Source organism: Letharia lupina, assembly GCF_014066315.1.
Source record: "Letharia lupina isolate WasteWater1 chromosome Unknown contig_4, whole genome shotgun sequence".
NCBI classification, from domain to species: domain Eukaryota; kingdom Fungi; phylum Ascomycota; class Lecanoromycetes; order Lecanorales; family Parmeliaceae; genus Letharia; species Letharia lupina.
In genome coordinates, this window is record NW_023502973.1 from 1,913,706 (window position 1) to 1,931,022 (window position 17,317).

At 50.2% G+C, this 17,317-nt stretch overlaps 5 protein-coding genes across 5 annotated transcripts; 2 read left to right on the forward strand and 3 right to left on the reverse strand.

The window, feature by feature from the left end:
- HO133_008084 (uncharacterized protein) lies at nt 1-4,822 on the forward strand (the record flags this gene model as incomplete). Its single annotated transcript, XM_037298952.1, has 2 exons — nt 1-3,858; nt 3,911-4,822. 2 exons carry the CDS (start codon nt 1-3, stop codon nt 4,820-4,822), a joined length of 4,770 nt encoding a protein of 1,589 aa, XP_037156288.1.
- Nucleotides 4,823-5,508: 686 nt separating this feature from the next.
- HO133_008085 (uncharacterized protein) lies at nt 5,509-5,981 on the reverse strand (the record flags this gene model as incomplete). The annotated part of the gene is made up of 2 exons (XM_037298953.1): nt 5,509-5,574; nt 5,679-5,981. The coding sequence occupies 2 exons, from the start codon at nt 5,979-5,981 to the stop codon at nt 5,509-5,511; spliced, it is 369 nt and encodes a 122-aa protein (XP_037156289.1).
- A 677-nt stretch (nt 5,982-6,658) lies between these two features.
- HO133_008086 (uncharacterized protein) lies at nt 6,659-10,330 on the reverse strand (the record flags this gene model as incomplete). The annotated part of the gene is made up of 3 exons (XM_037298954.1): nt 6,659-6,763; nt 6,813-9,643; nt 9,709-10,330. 3 exons carry the CDS (start codon nt 10,328-10,330, stop codon nt 6,659-6,661), a joined length of 3,558 nt encoding a protein of 1,185 aa, XP_037156290.1.
- Nucleotides 10,331-12,766: 2,436 nt separating this feature from the next.
- Nucleotides 12,767-14,661, forward strand: HO133_008087 (uncharacterized protein; the record flags this gene model as incomplete). Its single annotated transcript, XM_037298955.1, has 3 exons — nt 12,767-13,051; nt 13,104-13,631; nt 13,690-14,661. 3 exons carry the CDS (start codon nt 12,767-12,769, stop codon nt 14,659-14,661), a joined length of 1,785 nt encoding a protein of 594 aa, XP_037156291.1.
- A 161-nt stretch (nt 14,662-14,822) lies between these two features.
- HO133_008088 (uncharacterized protein) lies at nt 14,823-16,456 on the reverse strand (the record flags this gene model as incomplete). The annotated part of the gene is made up of 4 exons (XM_037298956.1): nt 14,823-16,106; nt 16,160-16,178; nt 16,233-16,359; nt 16,417-16,456. The coding sequence occupies 4 exons, from the start codon at nt 16,454-16,456 to the stop codon at nt 14,823-14,825; spliced, it is 1,470 nt and encodes a 489-aa protein (XP_037156292.1).
- Between the last annotated feature and the right edge of the window lie 861 nt (nt 16,457-17,317).

Below are 17,317 nucleotides of genomic sequence, written 5' to 3' on the forward strand. Positions count from 1 at the left end.
ATGCCTTCCTCGTTCAAGAGGAGCGCGGATTTTGCTCCTATTCGATACCGCACTCCATCGCCTCCTAGTTACGCTTTCGAGCCCATCTCCCCAATCCTCACTGGGATCACGGCGGACGAAGTACGCCGTTCAGACACCACAGGGCATCGCAATGGGGGCCTCAAGAGATCATATTTCCTATACGATTATAGCGATATCGATGTGCGCGAGCAAGATCATCTGCCCGGGGGTCCAATGGACGCTTTTGCCTCGATAGCGCTGGCTACCAAATCAAGTAGGCATCACCGGCCAAGCACTTCCACTGGGCCGCAATCCATCGATGATGTATATCACGATACAGATCGCCCCTCTAAGCGCGCGAAATCGGAAAAGTTACCGCTGCCGGACTGGTCACGGACAACGGCGGGGGCAAACAACAGACCTGCCACGAGCTACGAGCAATCACCAGAAAGCAGGAGACTTGAGGCGGAGCTTCTGCTCAACTTCGCCCATGAAGCAGCCAAGCTCGTATGTTCTCCCCAAGAATCTCCTCAAGCCAATATAGAGCTATCACTCAATGCCTTTCGACCATCATCGAACGTTTCACCTGGGCCTACCGTACAAAGTCCTGAGGATGCTGTGAGATGCTTCACAGAAGGCAAGGCTTGGAACTTTGCAGATAATGTTAAAAAGGTAGAAGTGCAGACGCCTTCGCATGGAGAACGAGCGATCGATGAAAAGCGACCCGCATCCGAAGCAGACCCTTGGCAAGAGACAGATCTGGACCACCGGATGTCTAACGATCCCGCCAACGAGAATTCCCACACGACCGTTGATCAGCCCGAGATCGAAACGAAGCACTTGTCACCTGCGGCAATTGCACAGCAGAGTAACCTGGACATGCCGCCAGAGGCCTCTGAGAAAGGTGCCGGCAATACGAGGACAGAGACATTCGAAAGGTCCGAGATTGAAGAATATACCGGAAGCTCGGGCGCCGGCATGAACTCTGAACCGCAGAACGATGTAGAGGTCAAGGAACATATCACCGGCTCTGGCGCCGGTCTCAACGATGAGTCACACGACGATGTCTCATCTGACAAGCGGTACATGCCAACTGATCCGGTGCAAGTAGACGCGACGCAACCAATGGAAGATGTTTTACAGGCACTGGAACATGCTGTCCAAGCATCAGAAGGGCAGAAAGGTGTCAACAGCGCAATACTCAAAGATTCGGAAGTTCTTGGCGCTCCAGAGGAGCCTCAAGAGGAAGTGGTGGATCACGAGCCACGTACAATGCATGGTGCTTTGGGAAACCAAGTGAGAACCATGGACGGAACCTTGGCTGCAGAAGCAGAAAACACGAGACAATCCGCGCAAGAAGTCAACGCATCTTCAATCAGCGCCAGCGACGTCAGCATTTCGAAAGGTCAACCTTGCCTAGCAGTTACCATAGCTGCTGTTTGTGCGTCCTGCAACTTTGGCCGCAACTCCCCAGCCATTGAGAACGATAATAATGCCACGTCCTGGATCAGCTGTGATGGTTGCAAATCTTGGTTTCATTTTGCTTGTGCGGGCTTCAAGAATGACCGAGAAGTGCGGAGTGTGGACAAATACAGATGTCGAAAATGCAAGCCTCTGTACGGATCTACAACATATGTCCGAAAATCGTCCCGTGCCCACAGTGCCATTGACTATGCTGGTCTGCACCAAGGAGTCATCAAGACTTCTGATGAGCGGCCAGAACACCATTACATTAAGCCAATTAAGGATGGCACCATCAACTTTTTACCCGATAATTTTGCCAGAATGCGTCCGGACCTGGTGACGGCCGAGTACTTTGAGAAAGGCACAGGCATGAGGGAACCTATCGTAGTACCAGCTTGCTTCAATCCTCGACCAAAGACAAGTGAAAACTCAAATGCTGCAGCGACAAGGCAGCCCAACGATGCGTCTTCGCCCAATCCCTTAGACAACAATGACGTTGCCGAAGACTGGTTCTCTCGCCATACAGAGCCTGAAGCCGTATTAGACCAGGGACAAGATGCTCTCGACATGGTCATCCCCCAAGGACTGACAGTTAGACAAGTTGCAGAGCTCTACGGCCAAGATGAGAAGGTAGAGGTAATCGATGTCAAGTCCCAGAATGGCGAGAATAAGAAATGGAATATGAGACGATGGGTAGACTATTATGAAAACCCGAACAACAAGGTTGTACGGAACGTCATCAGTTTAGAAGTCTCTCAAAGCAAGCTGGGACGCCTAATCAGACGACCACAGATTGTGCGGGACCTCGATCTGCAAGACTCAGTCTGGCCAGAGGAGTTGCTGGCCAAGGGGGAATATCCCAGGGTACAATTTTACTGTTTGATGTCCGTTGCGGATTGCTTTACGGATTTTCACATCGATTTTGGTGGCTCATCGGTCTTCTATCACATACTGAAGGGCAAGAAAACGTTCATCTTCATCCCACCTAAAGAGAAACATTTGAAGAAATACGAGGAATGGTGTATGTCACCTGCGCAGAATTGGACTTTTCTAGGCGATCAAACCAAGGAGTGCTATCGTGTCGACCTTTCAGAAGGGGACACCATGTTGATTCCAGCAGGATGGATTCATGCTGTATGGACTCCTGAAGATAGCTTGGTCATCGGAGGCAATTTCCTCACGCGTCTGAACTTTGGAATGCAGCTACGAGTTGCTCAGGTTGAGAAGGCTACCGGAGTTGCTAGGAAGTTTAGATACCCTCACTTCCAGAAGCTTCATTGGTACACTGCTCTACGTTACCTCGAGGACGACCCCTTACCTAGGAAAGTCAAGGAGTTGCTTCACGCTGGTGACACTTTCGTCCGCCAGCAGCCAGCTCATAATGAGTTTGACTCGTGGGGTGAGAACTCTCGGCCTGGTGTGGAAAACTATCATAAAAGATACTACTCTCAATCGGAACTTGATGGATTGCCCGACCTGACGCGTTACCTGCTAAGGACGGCGTTGATCGATATCGGTAGTATCACGGATGGCATATCTGCAGAGACACGCAATGCAGTGAAGAAGTCAATCCCTAGAGGCCACGGCGAGCCACTCGACGTTCTGAAAAGGTTTGCTGCGTGGTGTGCTTGGAAGCGCGGCAATGAGCCAATTCCACATTGGGCCTATCCTGATGCTGAACCAGAGACGCTTGCGCCTGACAGATTGAGTGCAGCTGCGATGAAAAAGCTCGACCGGGAGGCTGCACTTCAAGCACCCAGACGACAATCAGCACGCATGCAGTCTCAACAAGCAGCCTCAGAAGTGCTACTAGACTCGCCAGGAGGTGCAGCACTATCGATCGCGCATGGCCAAAACGATCCAATACGCCATAACAATCCGAAGAAACCTAGGACGTCGTCAGGAGGTACGAATGGAACGTCCCATAGAAAGACTGCTTGTGAGTCTTGCCGTAAAAGAAGGCGAGCCTGCAAGCATAAGGACCAGGTTTCATTGTCAATGCCTTCTACTCAAATCGATGTTTTGGGAAGTGTCTCAACAGATCTGGGCACATCGTTGCAGTACCCCACCTCGTCGCTCAGGCCAGGTCCAGATGACCGGCAAGACTCAACACTTTCGCCTACTTCCAACAGCAGAACCCCAGAATCTAATGATGGAATTCTAGCCCTCGTTCCCGAAACAACTTCAACAGCGCATTTCAACGACGGATACTCGTATCAAGCTGATGATCTGGCCTCTCAATCGAATCTCTCGGCCGAGGGAGCCATCTCAATATTCTCTAAGGTTGAGGAATCGATGCCCGCGACAATTGATAAAGGTCTTGACTCCTTTTCAGGCAACGCTTTACTAGCTCGACCAAGACATAAAGCATGCAATGAATGCCGTAAAAGCAAGGTCAGTACCGTATCCACCATCTTTTATTTGCGTGTCACTTACGCATATATAGCGTCGTTGTATACACGATGAACATGGCAATGAAGATCCCGTCAAGGTGCGCGAGTCTGCGATCCCAAGGCCTCATGCGCGGAAGTTGAACACTCAAATCAATGAAGCTTCTACCCCCAAGAAGCATGTGCAAGGGGCTGTCCGTAAACGTAATGTCAAACAGCAACAACGAGTGCCGACTGTACTAGCATTCGAGGAGCAAACGAGGCGACCAGCGCCCATCGCGAACATGATAGCACGACCCACAAGTCCAGTGGTTCAGGAACCTAGCATTCCGAGCTTGCCAGACGTTGTCCCACAAGCGTCATCTGGGGAGCCATTCCCGCTTGATCCAGCACTTTTTGAGGATAGTGCGAACAGCATTCAGCATGAAGAGCAGACGACGGTCCCAGTTCCCCTCGAACAGTCTGTTGGCCTGAGCGCGGGATCGCCTCACAGATATATGAAAGAAATCTCGGACAAAGTTGCAGACCAATGGCAGATCACCGATTCTTGTCCTGCACCTGACATTGAGGTCAGCGCGGCGACGTTAGAGTCTAGAGAAAACTTCGAACCACCCGCTTCGTCGTTGGTCTCCCCCCCAGCCTCGTCACACGATGATGCTGGTATCAGTCCAATCAACGCACATGTCGGATGGAAATCCTCGACAGTTTCATCGAGACATTCCTCGAGTCAACCCAAGCAGACGCAGCGATATACCCCAGAGTCGGGATCAATGAGAAGAGCTAGCAGTAGCTCGTACGGGGAAAATGCACGTGATAAGGCGGCGTCGCCAGTAATGGCAGATCCATTTTCAGATCAGAAGCGTAAAGCGAGAATAGGTTCGGAGAATATGGCCGACGAAGAGAGTATGAGATTAATCAAGGAGCTCCAGGCCGAAGAGTATGGGCTCCGGAGAAGGGGAAGGCCGTAATGTGGTATTCTGGCGTGTGTGATTGATCCGCGGTTTCAGGGCATTTGGGGATGAGCATGATGATACTCCGAGTGCTTATGGCGGTTTGAAAGGCGTCCTGGGTCCGACTATACGTTTTGGTCACGTGGAGTTAGTAGGTGGTGATACTCCACAGCCTGATCGGAAGGCCTGATATTGAAGTTTACATTATCATACTTATGACTAGAGTATTGGGATTGCCTCTACCACGTTTTGAAACATTATAGTCTTGTTCCCTAACGAACACACCGATGAAGCAATGAAACGAGGAATAGTCCCTGCGCTACCTTAACAAACAACGTCTCCACAGAAAGAAACAAGACCGAAGATGACCTCAAATCATGAATACATGAGCAAAGGAAAAGGAGAAGCCATCAAATACTCCTGTGAACATAACCAAAGGGTATCGTACATTTCCAACGTGAAAGGACACGCCGCCACTCCTGACTCGTCCCTGCCCTCGCCAGAAATGTAAACAAGCGACGTATTGTAGCACACCCACCATTGGCCAAGACCGTCATCACATCCTGCGCATAGCTTCCCTTTCCAGAAAGACATATAGAGGCGTGCATGCAGCGCAAGGGAGGACGAAATGCGCAGATAGAGCCAAGGTTGTTTCTACCATTTCCGCACGATGAAACGATGATCCGTAAGTCGCGAACGTGCGTCTAAGCTTTCTTCGCGCGGACAGATCCCTTTCCATCAGTGCCCTTGATCTTCTTCGTGCCGGCAGCCTGGATGTAACCGTTAGCCTATTTGTGGTCAACCGCGCCAAAGAAGTTGACATAAGCATAGCCTTCCAGCTCCTGGACGGCAAGGATGAATGGAAACAGCATACCTTCTTCGCCGGCTTGCCTTCAATCGTGCCCACAGCCTTCTCGACAACTCCTTTCACCTTATCGGTCACAGTGGGGGTTCTTTTATTCTTGGTCGCCGGAGCTTTCTTCTTCTCAACGCGTCCCGCGGTCGCAGCCTTGGCGCGTGGCTTGGATGTGTTCGCTTTCGTCTTGGGGACACTGGATTTCTTGGAGGTTGACTTAGGCTTAGGCGCTACGTCCTCGATGGCGAAAAGCACGCGGGGTGTTCTGTTTTTCCGAAGTCCCGGGCGGTTACCTTCGCGAACTTCCTTTGTCTTTGCCATTGCCGGAGGTTGGGGCGGACAGGTGAAGAAGATGCGGAGTCTGAGAGGTGAGTTAGTAAAGGGTTTGTAGTGGATGGTATTGGTGGGGTCGGAGGCGCGTTGCCGGACTTGTTTACATTCGGTAGGTATCACGGGACTTACTTTCACAGAAACAGAGGTTGGGGGAAAGCTGACAGATGAAGAGTCCAAAGAATTTCGGAACACTATCTTGGTGGTATGTTGGAGTTGTGCGACTGAGAAGCGTTGGGAAAATTGTATGGTGAGGGGGAAATGTTTGTTGATGTTGGAAGGTGCAGGTTTCAAGAGACGAGGACAAGGGGCTCGAGGCGCATGGTTGATCAATAATATCAAAACAAAAACAGTCGGGGGTATGCGTATTGCGCGGCTACTCGTACATTCCAATGACAATGCCGCTGTCGAATCCACTCTTTAATTTGGTAAGGTATCTATAATAGTAATTGCATGCCTTCATCTTCGTACTAGACTAATGCTGTCGCAAGCAGCAAGCCTCCCCAATCCACCACGTGTTTATTGTACTGTAGCCTACAAGTATACTCGCATCCCATGAGCCGCCATTCTCTTTTGATGCAAGCTCGCGCTATTGCTTCAACCTTGCCATTCTCTTGGACATACTGCGCACATGTTAACGGCCATGCTATCGCTGGGGACACGTTTACTCACAAGTCAAAAAACGCGAATTGACTGGGGCTACTGCCATGCTCGTACACAAATCGACTGGCCAAATAACTGCCAAATATCGCGCGAAGATAGTTGTCGGGAACCTAGAATGATCAGCACAGAGCCTCATCGACTCCGGGGTAATGGACTTACACGTTCGATGATGGTACTCAACCCAATCTTCTCGAGGAGCAATTTTGGTAGCGCGTCCTCGAGTACTGCGTCTCGGAGCTCGATGTTTTTCCAGAGGTCTTGCTTCTGCAACTCTTCGTCAAGCTTAGTAATGGCGACACTCAAAGTATCGCTCAGAGTGCTTCGTGCGATGGCAGTCTGCTGATGTTCTCGCCAAATAGCTTCGAATTCTAGTGCCGCATTACGCTTGATCGTTTCCTGTACCTCTTTGACGTAGGCGTCATAGAATGGTGGCGCCGTACCATCATCACGTATGCACATGTTCTCCACGAAACCCTGCTCATCGAAAGACAATGATGCAAGGACCTCAAGGGATGAAGATGTGACCCCCCCTTTGTTCGCCGAGGCATCCTTGTACAATATGCAACCAGCCTTCTCGAGCCGCAGCTTGGCGTCCTGCGTGATGAATAGGTTGGCACCTTCAACGATGTACGGAATGGTGCTTTTGCCATCGACAATGAGTTTGTTGACGGTACTCAAGTCGATGGACTCTGGCCTGCCACCGCAAGGCACGAAGACGTCGAATTGCTTTTCACCGCGCAAATGAAACGTATTGCGGAAGATCATGCCATTGTTAACAGTCTCTCCGGACGGTAGTGTGATGCTCGTCTCGTCTACCAAGACTCGGTATCCGTCAGCAGAAAGCTTTGTGACATCGAACTCGGATATCATGGCACGCTTCCTTGCCAGCCGGACGAGCTCCACATTGTCCAGGCCAGTTGGATCGACAAGCACGCCTGCACCATCGACAATTGCTGTGTATTTCTCGTTGCCAAGTAAGATCTCGTTGGACCCAAGGTCGCCGTCCGGTCCACCAGTCTGTAATTTCCGAACTGCGTTGGGTTGTAGACTAAGTTTCCGGTATATGCCCTGAACATACTCTCGCACCGACAATGTTGTCATTCCATAAACGTCGTGAGGAATTCCTCCCAGCTTAGGAGACTTTCCGGTGAAGAATGATTTCCACCACGGCGCTCCTCTTGCCCTGGCGTGTTCTGTTGCCCAATTGACCAGATCTGCGGTATTTTCGTCTGGGCCCATGAATAAGATTTCTTGCTGGCCATGGAGATCGACGATTGGGTCTTTGATTCCCGGGCTTGTTGGAGGTAGTAGAAGATCCATGATGCTATCAATGTACTTCTCGAAGGCCACTTTGACCTTATCTTGGTGGTGCACATCTAGTAGAATGACACCCTTGGACCCTCCTTCGGGAATGTCTTTGTTCTTGCGTTGCTGAGTGTTTGCGAGATTGTAGTTCTCGTCGAAAAGGGATCTGGCGTTGATAGAATATGCTTCACGATTTCTGGACTTAACAATGCGAATGCCGCCGCGGGCGATGTCGCGAAAGCGAAGGTGAAAGCCTCGGAACTCCGAGCTGATGACGAGAAACATGCCATACAATGGCTGAGGATATTCAACTTCAGGGAGAAAATTGGGATTGAGCCGGAAACTCAACGCAACTTTTGTTGGAGTATAGAAGTTGGTCTTGAGAACGCCAGCGTTGAAGACTCTGAAGGCGGTCATAACCATCTGATCATGCTCATTCATGGCGGTCTTTGAGATCAGTGACTTGAGCTGAGTATCGTCAAGGACAACGTCAACCTTGAGGCGCAGGTAGCTGAGCGTAGGAATGAAGTCGTCTTGCTCGCCTCTCGTCTGAACATAGTGGGTGTTAGCAAAGGCCAAATACAGTGATCGTACCAGATCGGGGTACTTGTTGATTATCTCAAGGATGTAGTCCGAGGTAAATGTCTCTGTCCTAAGACGACGTTTGATCTTGGACAGCATTTCCGCATGGACGCTATTGTTTGGATCTAGCAAAGAGGCAAGCGAAGCATATTCCGATCCCAGACGGTTCAAGAAATGGCCGACAAACACCCATACACAGTGTGCGTAAATAGTCTCCTGTAAGCTCAGTCGGCCGCTTGCGAAGTGTCCTTGGAACTTGTTCTGGGGTATGCAGTACAGCAGAGAGAATTCCTTCATTATCTGGTGGATCGAGGCTTCGATTGGCGGATGCTTCGAGTTGGAGGCCGTTTGTGGAAGGGGTCGTAGGTAGATGGACATGATCGTAATCCCGTTCGAGAATTGCTCCACGTACTTTCTCGAGCTCGTGCAGCCATAGTAATGGTATAGGTCAGAGAGAGCACTAAACATGCCCATCGCAGAACCTTGTCGATATGCTATGACAAGTCTTTTCTCTCTACTGGCTTCCATCTCGAACATCTCAATGACAGGTCCAGTTCGCCCCACAGCGTTGTTCATGACTTCTTGATAAATGTCCTTGGTGTTCTGTGTAGCCTTCTGCAGGAACCGCTTTTCCCCTATGATATCCAATCTGGTCTCTTCCGAGCCAGGGCTAGGGTTGGCGAAGTTGCATTTGTATACGAAGTAGCAACGCAGCTGTTGATCTTTCTCTCCAGGAAGATGACTCCCGGAGCGGAAGGTCTCTACTCGGTAGCTGTTGTCGCTTGTAGAGCCGTTGACGTACTTTTCGTCGATTCGCTGCTCGTACCTTGGGCCATCTACTACGCTGACACCGGGCATGCTGGTGTCTATGTATACGGCGTGATCGGCAGCCTCTTTGTCAAGCCGAATCTCCAAGCGACCATCGTCTCGAGCAAATGCTGCTACCTTCCCTGCGTAGAGTGAGAGTATGTGGTTTACGATAGCTGGGACAGTCTCTGTTTGAAAGTACATGTCATCGATACCCAATTCGTTGTAGAACCAATTGGTCTCAGATTCGACGAATTCTGGCGGTATGAAGCCTTTCTCTTCAATCTGATCCATTACTGTAGTAATGGCATGTCAGCACTGTCCATTAACTCCTCAAAATTTATGCTCGGGAATGGCATACCCTGATCCATCTGCAACTCCTTGCCCTCGAACTTGGGAGCGACGTAGCCGGAACCTTCCTCATGCAGCACCTTGTGCTGACTTGGACCTGGAATGCTGAGATGTGTGGGTTGCGGAGAAGGCTGACGGCCCGGAGTGCGAACAACTTGCTCCAGAATCCTGTTGTGCACCCCGTTCTCTGGCAGTCTCTCTGGAGGCTCTGATGTAGATTCTCTGCGAGGCAATTTGACTGCGTTTTGAACTCCATTCTCAGATATTTGCTCCGTCGGCTCTGCAGTCGATTCGCTCTGAGGCAATTGAACGGTGTCCATATCGTCTAAGTCGGACTCGGTCATGGTTGATAGCGAGGGCACGCGATGAAGCTTGTAGTAGGACGCGAGAGGGATCGCTTTGAGAGGAGACCAGAAAGCGCCGTTGGAGGTCAATGGATTCGCTGCAGCGTTGAGATCAAGGCTTCGAATTGGTAGGTGGTGGGGTGTGAGCTTGGAGGCGGTCAAGAAATTTCTGTTGTTGGTGGTGGAGGCGCAATTGACGTGATTGGCATCATTGTTGTCGACCAACTGAAATCTTTGGACTTGAATTTGAACGACATCCTCCCCACTCCTATCCGCTGGACAAGGCATTTTTACGTGCCTTAGCCCGATCTGATAAGGAAACCGTTGCCGCTAAAAAGATAAGGGCAAGAAGACCAACCCTTTCCTCGCATTCACCACCAACACCAACACCAACGCCGGCTTCAAGTAGAAGAAGTATCAAACAAATAGAAGTAAGCACCAAATAGAGAGACCACGGCTGATACACAGCAGGACAGATATACACAACAAACTTTTGCCGTCCTTAATAGGTTCTTGAGCAATCAAAGGGCTTCCGTGTGCGACTCTGTGGCTGGAAGTCGGGACAAATTTATACTTATGCTATCAGTCGCAAGAATATGCCTCCAATAGTTTTGCCTTCAACTCTGATTGCATTCTCCCTGGCTCTGCGCTCTAAGAATGCTACTGTCCGCCGAACCGACCCTGTTGCAGTATTGCGTCTGAAAATCTCTGTCATGCCTAGAAGAGCAGCCTTTGATCTGCCATGGACTGTTTGTGCCTGTTCCTTACCCGCTATCCCAAGTCCATTCGAATCATGGGGTTGGGAAGCTAAGCTGAGGTACTGCGCGTATCATGGTAGCCGACGTTAGCTTCTCATGCATTGACCTCATCAGTCTCATACTTTGGAAGACGGGTGTCCGGTGAAAGGCTTTCCGATGGAACAACATAGCACCCCTGAACTGGATGGCAACCAGGGTTGGCGTGACGCCCGTCGCTTGGCCTGGAGCGATCTCAATAAATCTCCGCAATGCGTTGATAAGGTCTAGCAATCGCCGGGCCTAACAGGTATACAAGTGGAACGCCGCTACCCCGGAACTTAGCGAAGCGCAGGCGGCTAATAGATGGTGCGTTCTGCACGCTCAGATGGGAGCTTGGGGTAGGAAATTATTCCTTTTAGGTCTTTGGATCACCAGCTTACCCGGATCTTACTCCGCATCCTATCAGCTTTGCCAACTCCCGAGCTTGTCTGATTCGATAGGCACTTGTCCAATAATTCCTGACATCTACATCGTTCATTGCCAACATGCGCATCGCGAGTTGGTCAGCACGCATCCAAGGACGGAAACTGTAGCGACTGAGCACCCTTTCTGCGTATGGTCGATGCTCATACCCAGCCGACACACGTGGCGAAAGGTACTAATCGTAATTGAAACGTGTTTGATATACACGCATTTGAAGTATGTTTGAAAAATATTCAATGCTATCATTTTCACCACCCTTTTACAGGAACCCCAATGATAGGTAGCTATTTGTTAGCGACCAGCAGGTGGCGAATGGAAGCGCTGCCCTGATCAATTCGAACCATTCTCTTTGTGGAATGGTCGCTCTAGCGTTCTCGGCAAAAGACGTGATAGAAGATGGATGGGTTGTTGTTCGTTTGTTTTTTGCTCTGATTATGAACCTACAGCCCAGGTCGGCTTCGAGTTGAGATAACGAGCACTTTTCGATTACGCAGTGACATCTGGATAAAAGGCATCTGTCCCTTTGTCTTATCGGCAATAATGGCTATTTGACTGGGAGCAAGCGTATGTGTGATCAGTTTGGGACGAGTAATCCCGTTTATCATTAAACTGCGAAGCCATGGCCAACCGCACATGGATGCCAATGATAAGGTGGACCCTGGCCCTTTCCAAAATATATTATTTCCAGCAAAATCCCGCAACGCGCGACGATCTAGACATCCAGAACCCGGGCTGGCTGCTGTAAAGAGGCTGAAACAAGGCGCATAGACCAGCTTGCAGATGCTAATCAACAACAGCATTCGCTTTGGCCACTTTATTCCCGGTCTCCCGCAGCTTGCCACAGGTAGTTGGCGCTGGAATTTGACCACCGTCCGGCGTGGAGATGATGATCACGAAGACGGTACAGTGCTGATCTCTGGGGTATAATTTCGTACCTCGAGGAGTAGGCGCAGTGCACACTGCGTTCTGCTGTTGATTCTGACGGTAGACTACTGCTCCACATGAGATCATTTTCAGATTTGAAAAGCTACAACGGTAGCAAGTCTTTGGCTCGTACTCGAAGGTTTCAAGCGAACCTACAATGCCGTAGGCTCCTGTCAGGCGCTGGAAGCCAGCAATCTCAAATTGACAGTCCAATGTCAGATTCGGACTCCTAGTCTCAAAAGCACTTCTGGTCTCGTAAACCGGTACATAGCACTTGAAATATCGAGACTCGAGATTCACGATTCACTGCATTCCCTCGACTGCAGGACCAAATTACTTTTTGGAGTAGTCTGTTCAATACAGTAGTTGAATAGAGCAATAGTAGCCATCACGTTGACCAGATCCGAGCGGAGCCAGGCAACTCCAATCCTCTGGAATTCTTGGCATTCCTATAAATGAAATCCTTACAAGCCGGACCCTCTCCATCGCTGTTAAGATTTTGATTTTCATTCGAGTTAAAGCAAGTGGAAACTAATACGTTTACATTCCTGAATCCCTTAGACATTTATTCTTCGAAACAATGCCTCTCTCGAATGCCCATAAGCCAGTCCAGCGGCCAATTACCCCAGTGCTCGACGAGATGATCGATGACTTCGAAGGACTCGACAGTGATGAAACTATGGAGAAGGATGAGGTCGAAATGAAGCTTGAGAAGATGGTATTTGGTGATAAGGCAGGCTTTCATGAAGGACTGAAATCACACAGAGATGCTAGTACTGATCTTCGAGACCTGGTGGACGGTGACCGTCAACAAGCTCAAGATGGCTTGGGAGAAGGAAATCTGGAAGGCCTTGATGATACCGATGTTTGTAAAGTTCAACTGCCCATCGGACTTGCTTTCGCTCACGTCCTTCCAGCTGTTTTTCCTCGACTCCACTCCGTCCGTTATGCATGTCCCAGACCTTTTACCCCAATCGAATTCAGACCAAGACACGACGTCGTCAGACGGCGGCAACGCCGCGGCATGGGTTGATAGCGACGACGAACGTATTGTCGTCTCCCTGGCCTCCAATCCTAGACTGCGGAAACTCAGAACTACTGAATTTGAGGACCTGGTCAATGGGAAGGAGTACAGTAAACGACTACGCCGTCAATTCGAGCGACTATACCCAGTACCGGACTGGGCAAATCCCACTGTCGCAGAACAAGTAGCATCAAGAAAACGAAATAAATTGTCAACTGCTTCAGAAAGCTCCGAAGCCAATGCTTCCGCGGATGACATGTCCGTCGGATCTGACGACCTATCCACCCATCCACTTGCCAAGCTTCTACAGGACACCGATGGTCTCATTCAACTTATACCTACAAGCTCTAATATTCGCAAGAAGCTCCGTCCAGAAGTCATCGACATCCATCGTACCAAGGATGTCGGCACCGTCCAACCTGTAAGTCTTTTTCCTCTTCTTCTCTCTTTCTGGCATTGCTAATCTCTCTCCCCCCCAGTCCGCCATAACAAATCTCGACTTTCACCCCGTCCACTCTCTTCTCCTCTCTTCCGGACCCTCTTCTATGCTCTTCCTCCACCATGTCTCTCCGCACCTTCCAAATCCAAATCCGGTGCTTACAACTCTACACCTAAGCTCCACTCCTCTCACAACTTCACTTTTCCACCCCCCAGCTGGCAACAAAATATTTCTCTCTGGCCGTCGCCGTTATTTTCATACCTGGGATCTGGACACTGGAAAGGTAGAGAAGGTATCTCGAGTGATTGGGCATGGCGAGGTACAGCGCAGTATGGAGCGCTTCAAGCTGAGCCCGTGTGGCCGTTGGATAGGTTTTGTGGGCTCTGGCCGAAAATGTGGTGGCACGATAAACGTTCTCGATGCAAGTAGCTGCCAATGGGTTGCAGAGGTGAGGGTTGAAGGCAAAGGAGGTGTTGCAGATTTTGATTGGTGGGGCGACGGAGAAGGCTTGGTGGTCGTTGGTAAAGGAGGCGAAGTCGTCGAGTGGGACGGACGAGAAAGACGAGCTGTTGCAAGGTGGATAGACGAAGGCGCTATAGGAACTACGGTCGTGGCATTGGGGGGACATGGAGGGGGGTCTAAGGCGCTGGGAAATGACAGATGGGTGGCAGTCGGCAGCTCAAGTGGTATCGTCAATATCTACGATCGACGAAAATGGAGTGCAGAAAGCGTGCCTGCGCGGCCAAATCCAGTGAGGGCATTCGACCAACTGACAACGCCAACTTCACATTTAGAATTCTCGCAAGATGGACAAGTTTTGTGCATGGCTAGCAGGTGGAAGAGAGATGCACTGAGATTGATTCACCTGCCAAGCTGTACTGTGTATCGAAATTGGCCTACAAGCTCGACACCGCTTGGGAGGATCACCGCCGTTGCTTGGTCGCCTACTGCAGATATGCTGGCCGTGGCAAATGAACAAGGCAAGATAAGGCTGTGGGAGATACGCAGTTAGCTAGCAAGAAGGCTCTGATTGCATTGAAAGTCAGATTATGGGTTGTCCCATCATTGCTCTGAGAGGAGCAGAGCATTGATTTTTCCTACATTAGTAGCTGAGATTGCCCCAGTTCGAAAGACCAGGCCTGTTTCCGTTCTATGTTCTATGTCGTTGAGTATCTACACCATCCCCTCGACATTTCTAATGCCTGCAAGGTTGCCAGCCTTCACCCGCTTGATCGTCAAGGCGGCAATCAACGCCGCCCCCACACCGCTCCCGTCCTCTGCAGCCAAAATACTGATGGGATCCTTCTCACCCACCTTCCAGTCTAATATCTCTCTCAGTGCTACCGCTCCTCTAGCTTTGAAGTGAGGATATTTGTTGAACACACTGCCATCGGCGCCAACATGACAAGTCTCCATATTCTTCTTTTTGCAGATAGCTGCAACACCGCAGGCTGAGAGGCGGGCAGCGCGAGTGCCAATTAGTTCGGCAAGGCGGCGACAGAGTTCCAGTTCGGGTTTGTTTGTTTTGATGCCCAATTCTCTATGAAACAGATCACCAGTTTCTGACAAATTCTCGAAAGGGTCTTCTTCGATCATGGAGAGGAAGGAAGAATCAAGCGTGTATGCTTTCCGCAGCTTGCTGATATTCTGCCCTTGAAAGACTTTGCAGCTCTTGTTGTCGTGCAGATCTACGAGCACAAGACGGAATAATTCGCCAAGATACAGGCCTGCTATCATCTTCTCGAAAGCTTGCTGGCCGGGGCGAGGCGAGTCGTTGTCGATAACGACGTCGTAAGGTGTGCGAGGGAGGACTATGTGCTCGTTGTCGAATGCACCATATTCGCAATTGATCGCGATAGGCATATCCGGGGGCAGGTTGTAGCTGGCTATTTTGGGTACGGAGCCGCAATTTTCCATATAGGCAGCATTGCATCCGGTGCCGAAGATGCAGCCAATTCTCATGGTGTCGTCGGTATACGCTGAGGCAATCAGGGTACCAGTGGTGTCATTGATTAAGGCGCTGAGTCTGATGGGGAGTTTTCGTTTGGCGAGGGCGGCTTCAAAGAGGGGGGCGACATCCTTTCCCTCGACGCCAGAGATATCAAACCCTTTTGTCCAGCGCTGGAGGATACCATTGTCTATGTAATTCTGGGTGGCTGGAAATGAGAAGGTGAAACCAAGAGGGATTTTGTCCAGCTTTTCCAGATCTTCAACTTCATGGTGATACTCAATGAACTGTTGGATACAATCCGCAATGTATTCCCACAGCTCTTCGGATTCTCCCGTTTTCAATTCTTCCGGCATCCGATATTTTGACTGGATTATGTCGAACTCACCCTTTTCTTCAAGTAAGATGATCTCGCAGACACGCAAATTGGTTCCGCCCATGTCGAGGGCGAGGAACGTTCCAGTCTCATGGCCATCAGGAAATCCCATGACCCAGGTCGGATTCATCGGCTGTGGTGAAGTCAGTATTTCGAGGGTGACCTTCGATGCTTCGCTCTACTGACAATGCTGCCACCTTCGACGCTGAGGCCTGGTCGGTGTTAGAGATGTCCTTACCGGCGCAATAGGACAGGTGACTTTCCTTTCTCCAGCTCCTTGACGAAGTGGTTGGTCACCTCTTTCAACTTAGCCTGATCCACCGTGAATACGTTCTCCAAGTACTTGATCTGTTCGAGAAGATCATCAGGGACATCTGCCATCGACCCTACACGCATGCCCCATCAGTCTCCAGCTTCACGCTTCACCCAGAGAGACAACGGACCCTTTCGGGATGGCTGGCGCCTAGGTCCTAACCCAACCATCTTGTCTTGCGGTTCAGGAACCCTTGAAGTTTTGATTGAGTACTCGTGAACTGATGAGTTCGGCGATTCTGGCAATTGCAATGCAGGACTCCCAACGTAGTTCCAAAATTGAGTATCTATACTCCGGGAGGAGCTTCACACTACATGACAGCAGATCAGCATTTGTTGCGCGACACGAAGTCATGAATGCGAAAGGCTGGGAGGGAGAAGTGTGTAGTAAGGGCTGATTCATGAGTTGCAGGGGTTTACCAATCCGAAGATGGTGGGAGGATTGTCGCAGGAGGCCGCTTGGCCACATACAATCCGCGCTCAATTGATCTTCCTCGGCAGTCAGAGACGTGGTGAATAGAATGAACCCTTGGATGCTGGCGATTTTGAGCATGAAGCAGAAACAGAAGCAGAAGCAGAAGCAGTCAATTGCACCTACATACAATTATAGGCGCCAAAATCTGCCCCACGCAGCCCCACTTTATCAGGGCTTGGCTGTAGGAACCGTCTTTACGAATAAGCAGCTTCCAGAATTGCTAGCACAAAGATCTCGTGTAGTGTTCTTGCACAACTTGCACAAAAGATCTGCTCCATGGCCTGAGATTTGAGCAAAGTAAGATCTGTCGTGAGCGAAGAATACCAATTCAAAAGCTTCGTTCATTGGACGAGAGATTAACCGCCGCTAGGTATTTGACAGTGAATCTATAGAAAAGCTTAGCGTTCAGACTCGCGTCTTCCCAGTCTCGTGGCTCGCTGTTAATCAAGAAGTGATCCCTGCCAGTCACCAAGTGGTAACAAAGGGGCGCTCTGACCAGATTTCCCATGATACATAACATGCCACTGAGCGCTACATGCTGTCGCCTCCGACATGTC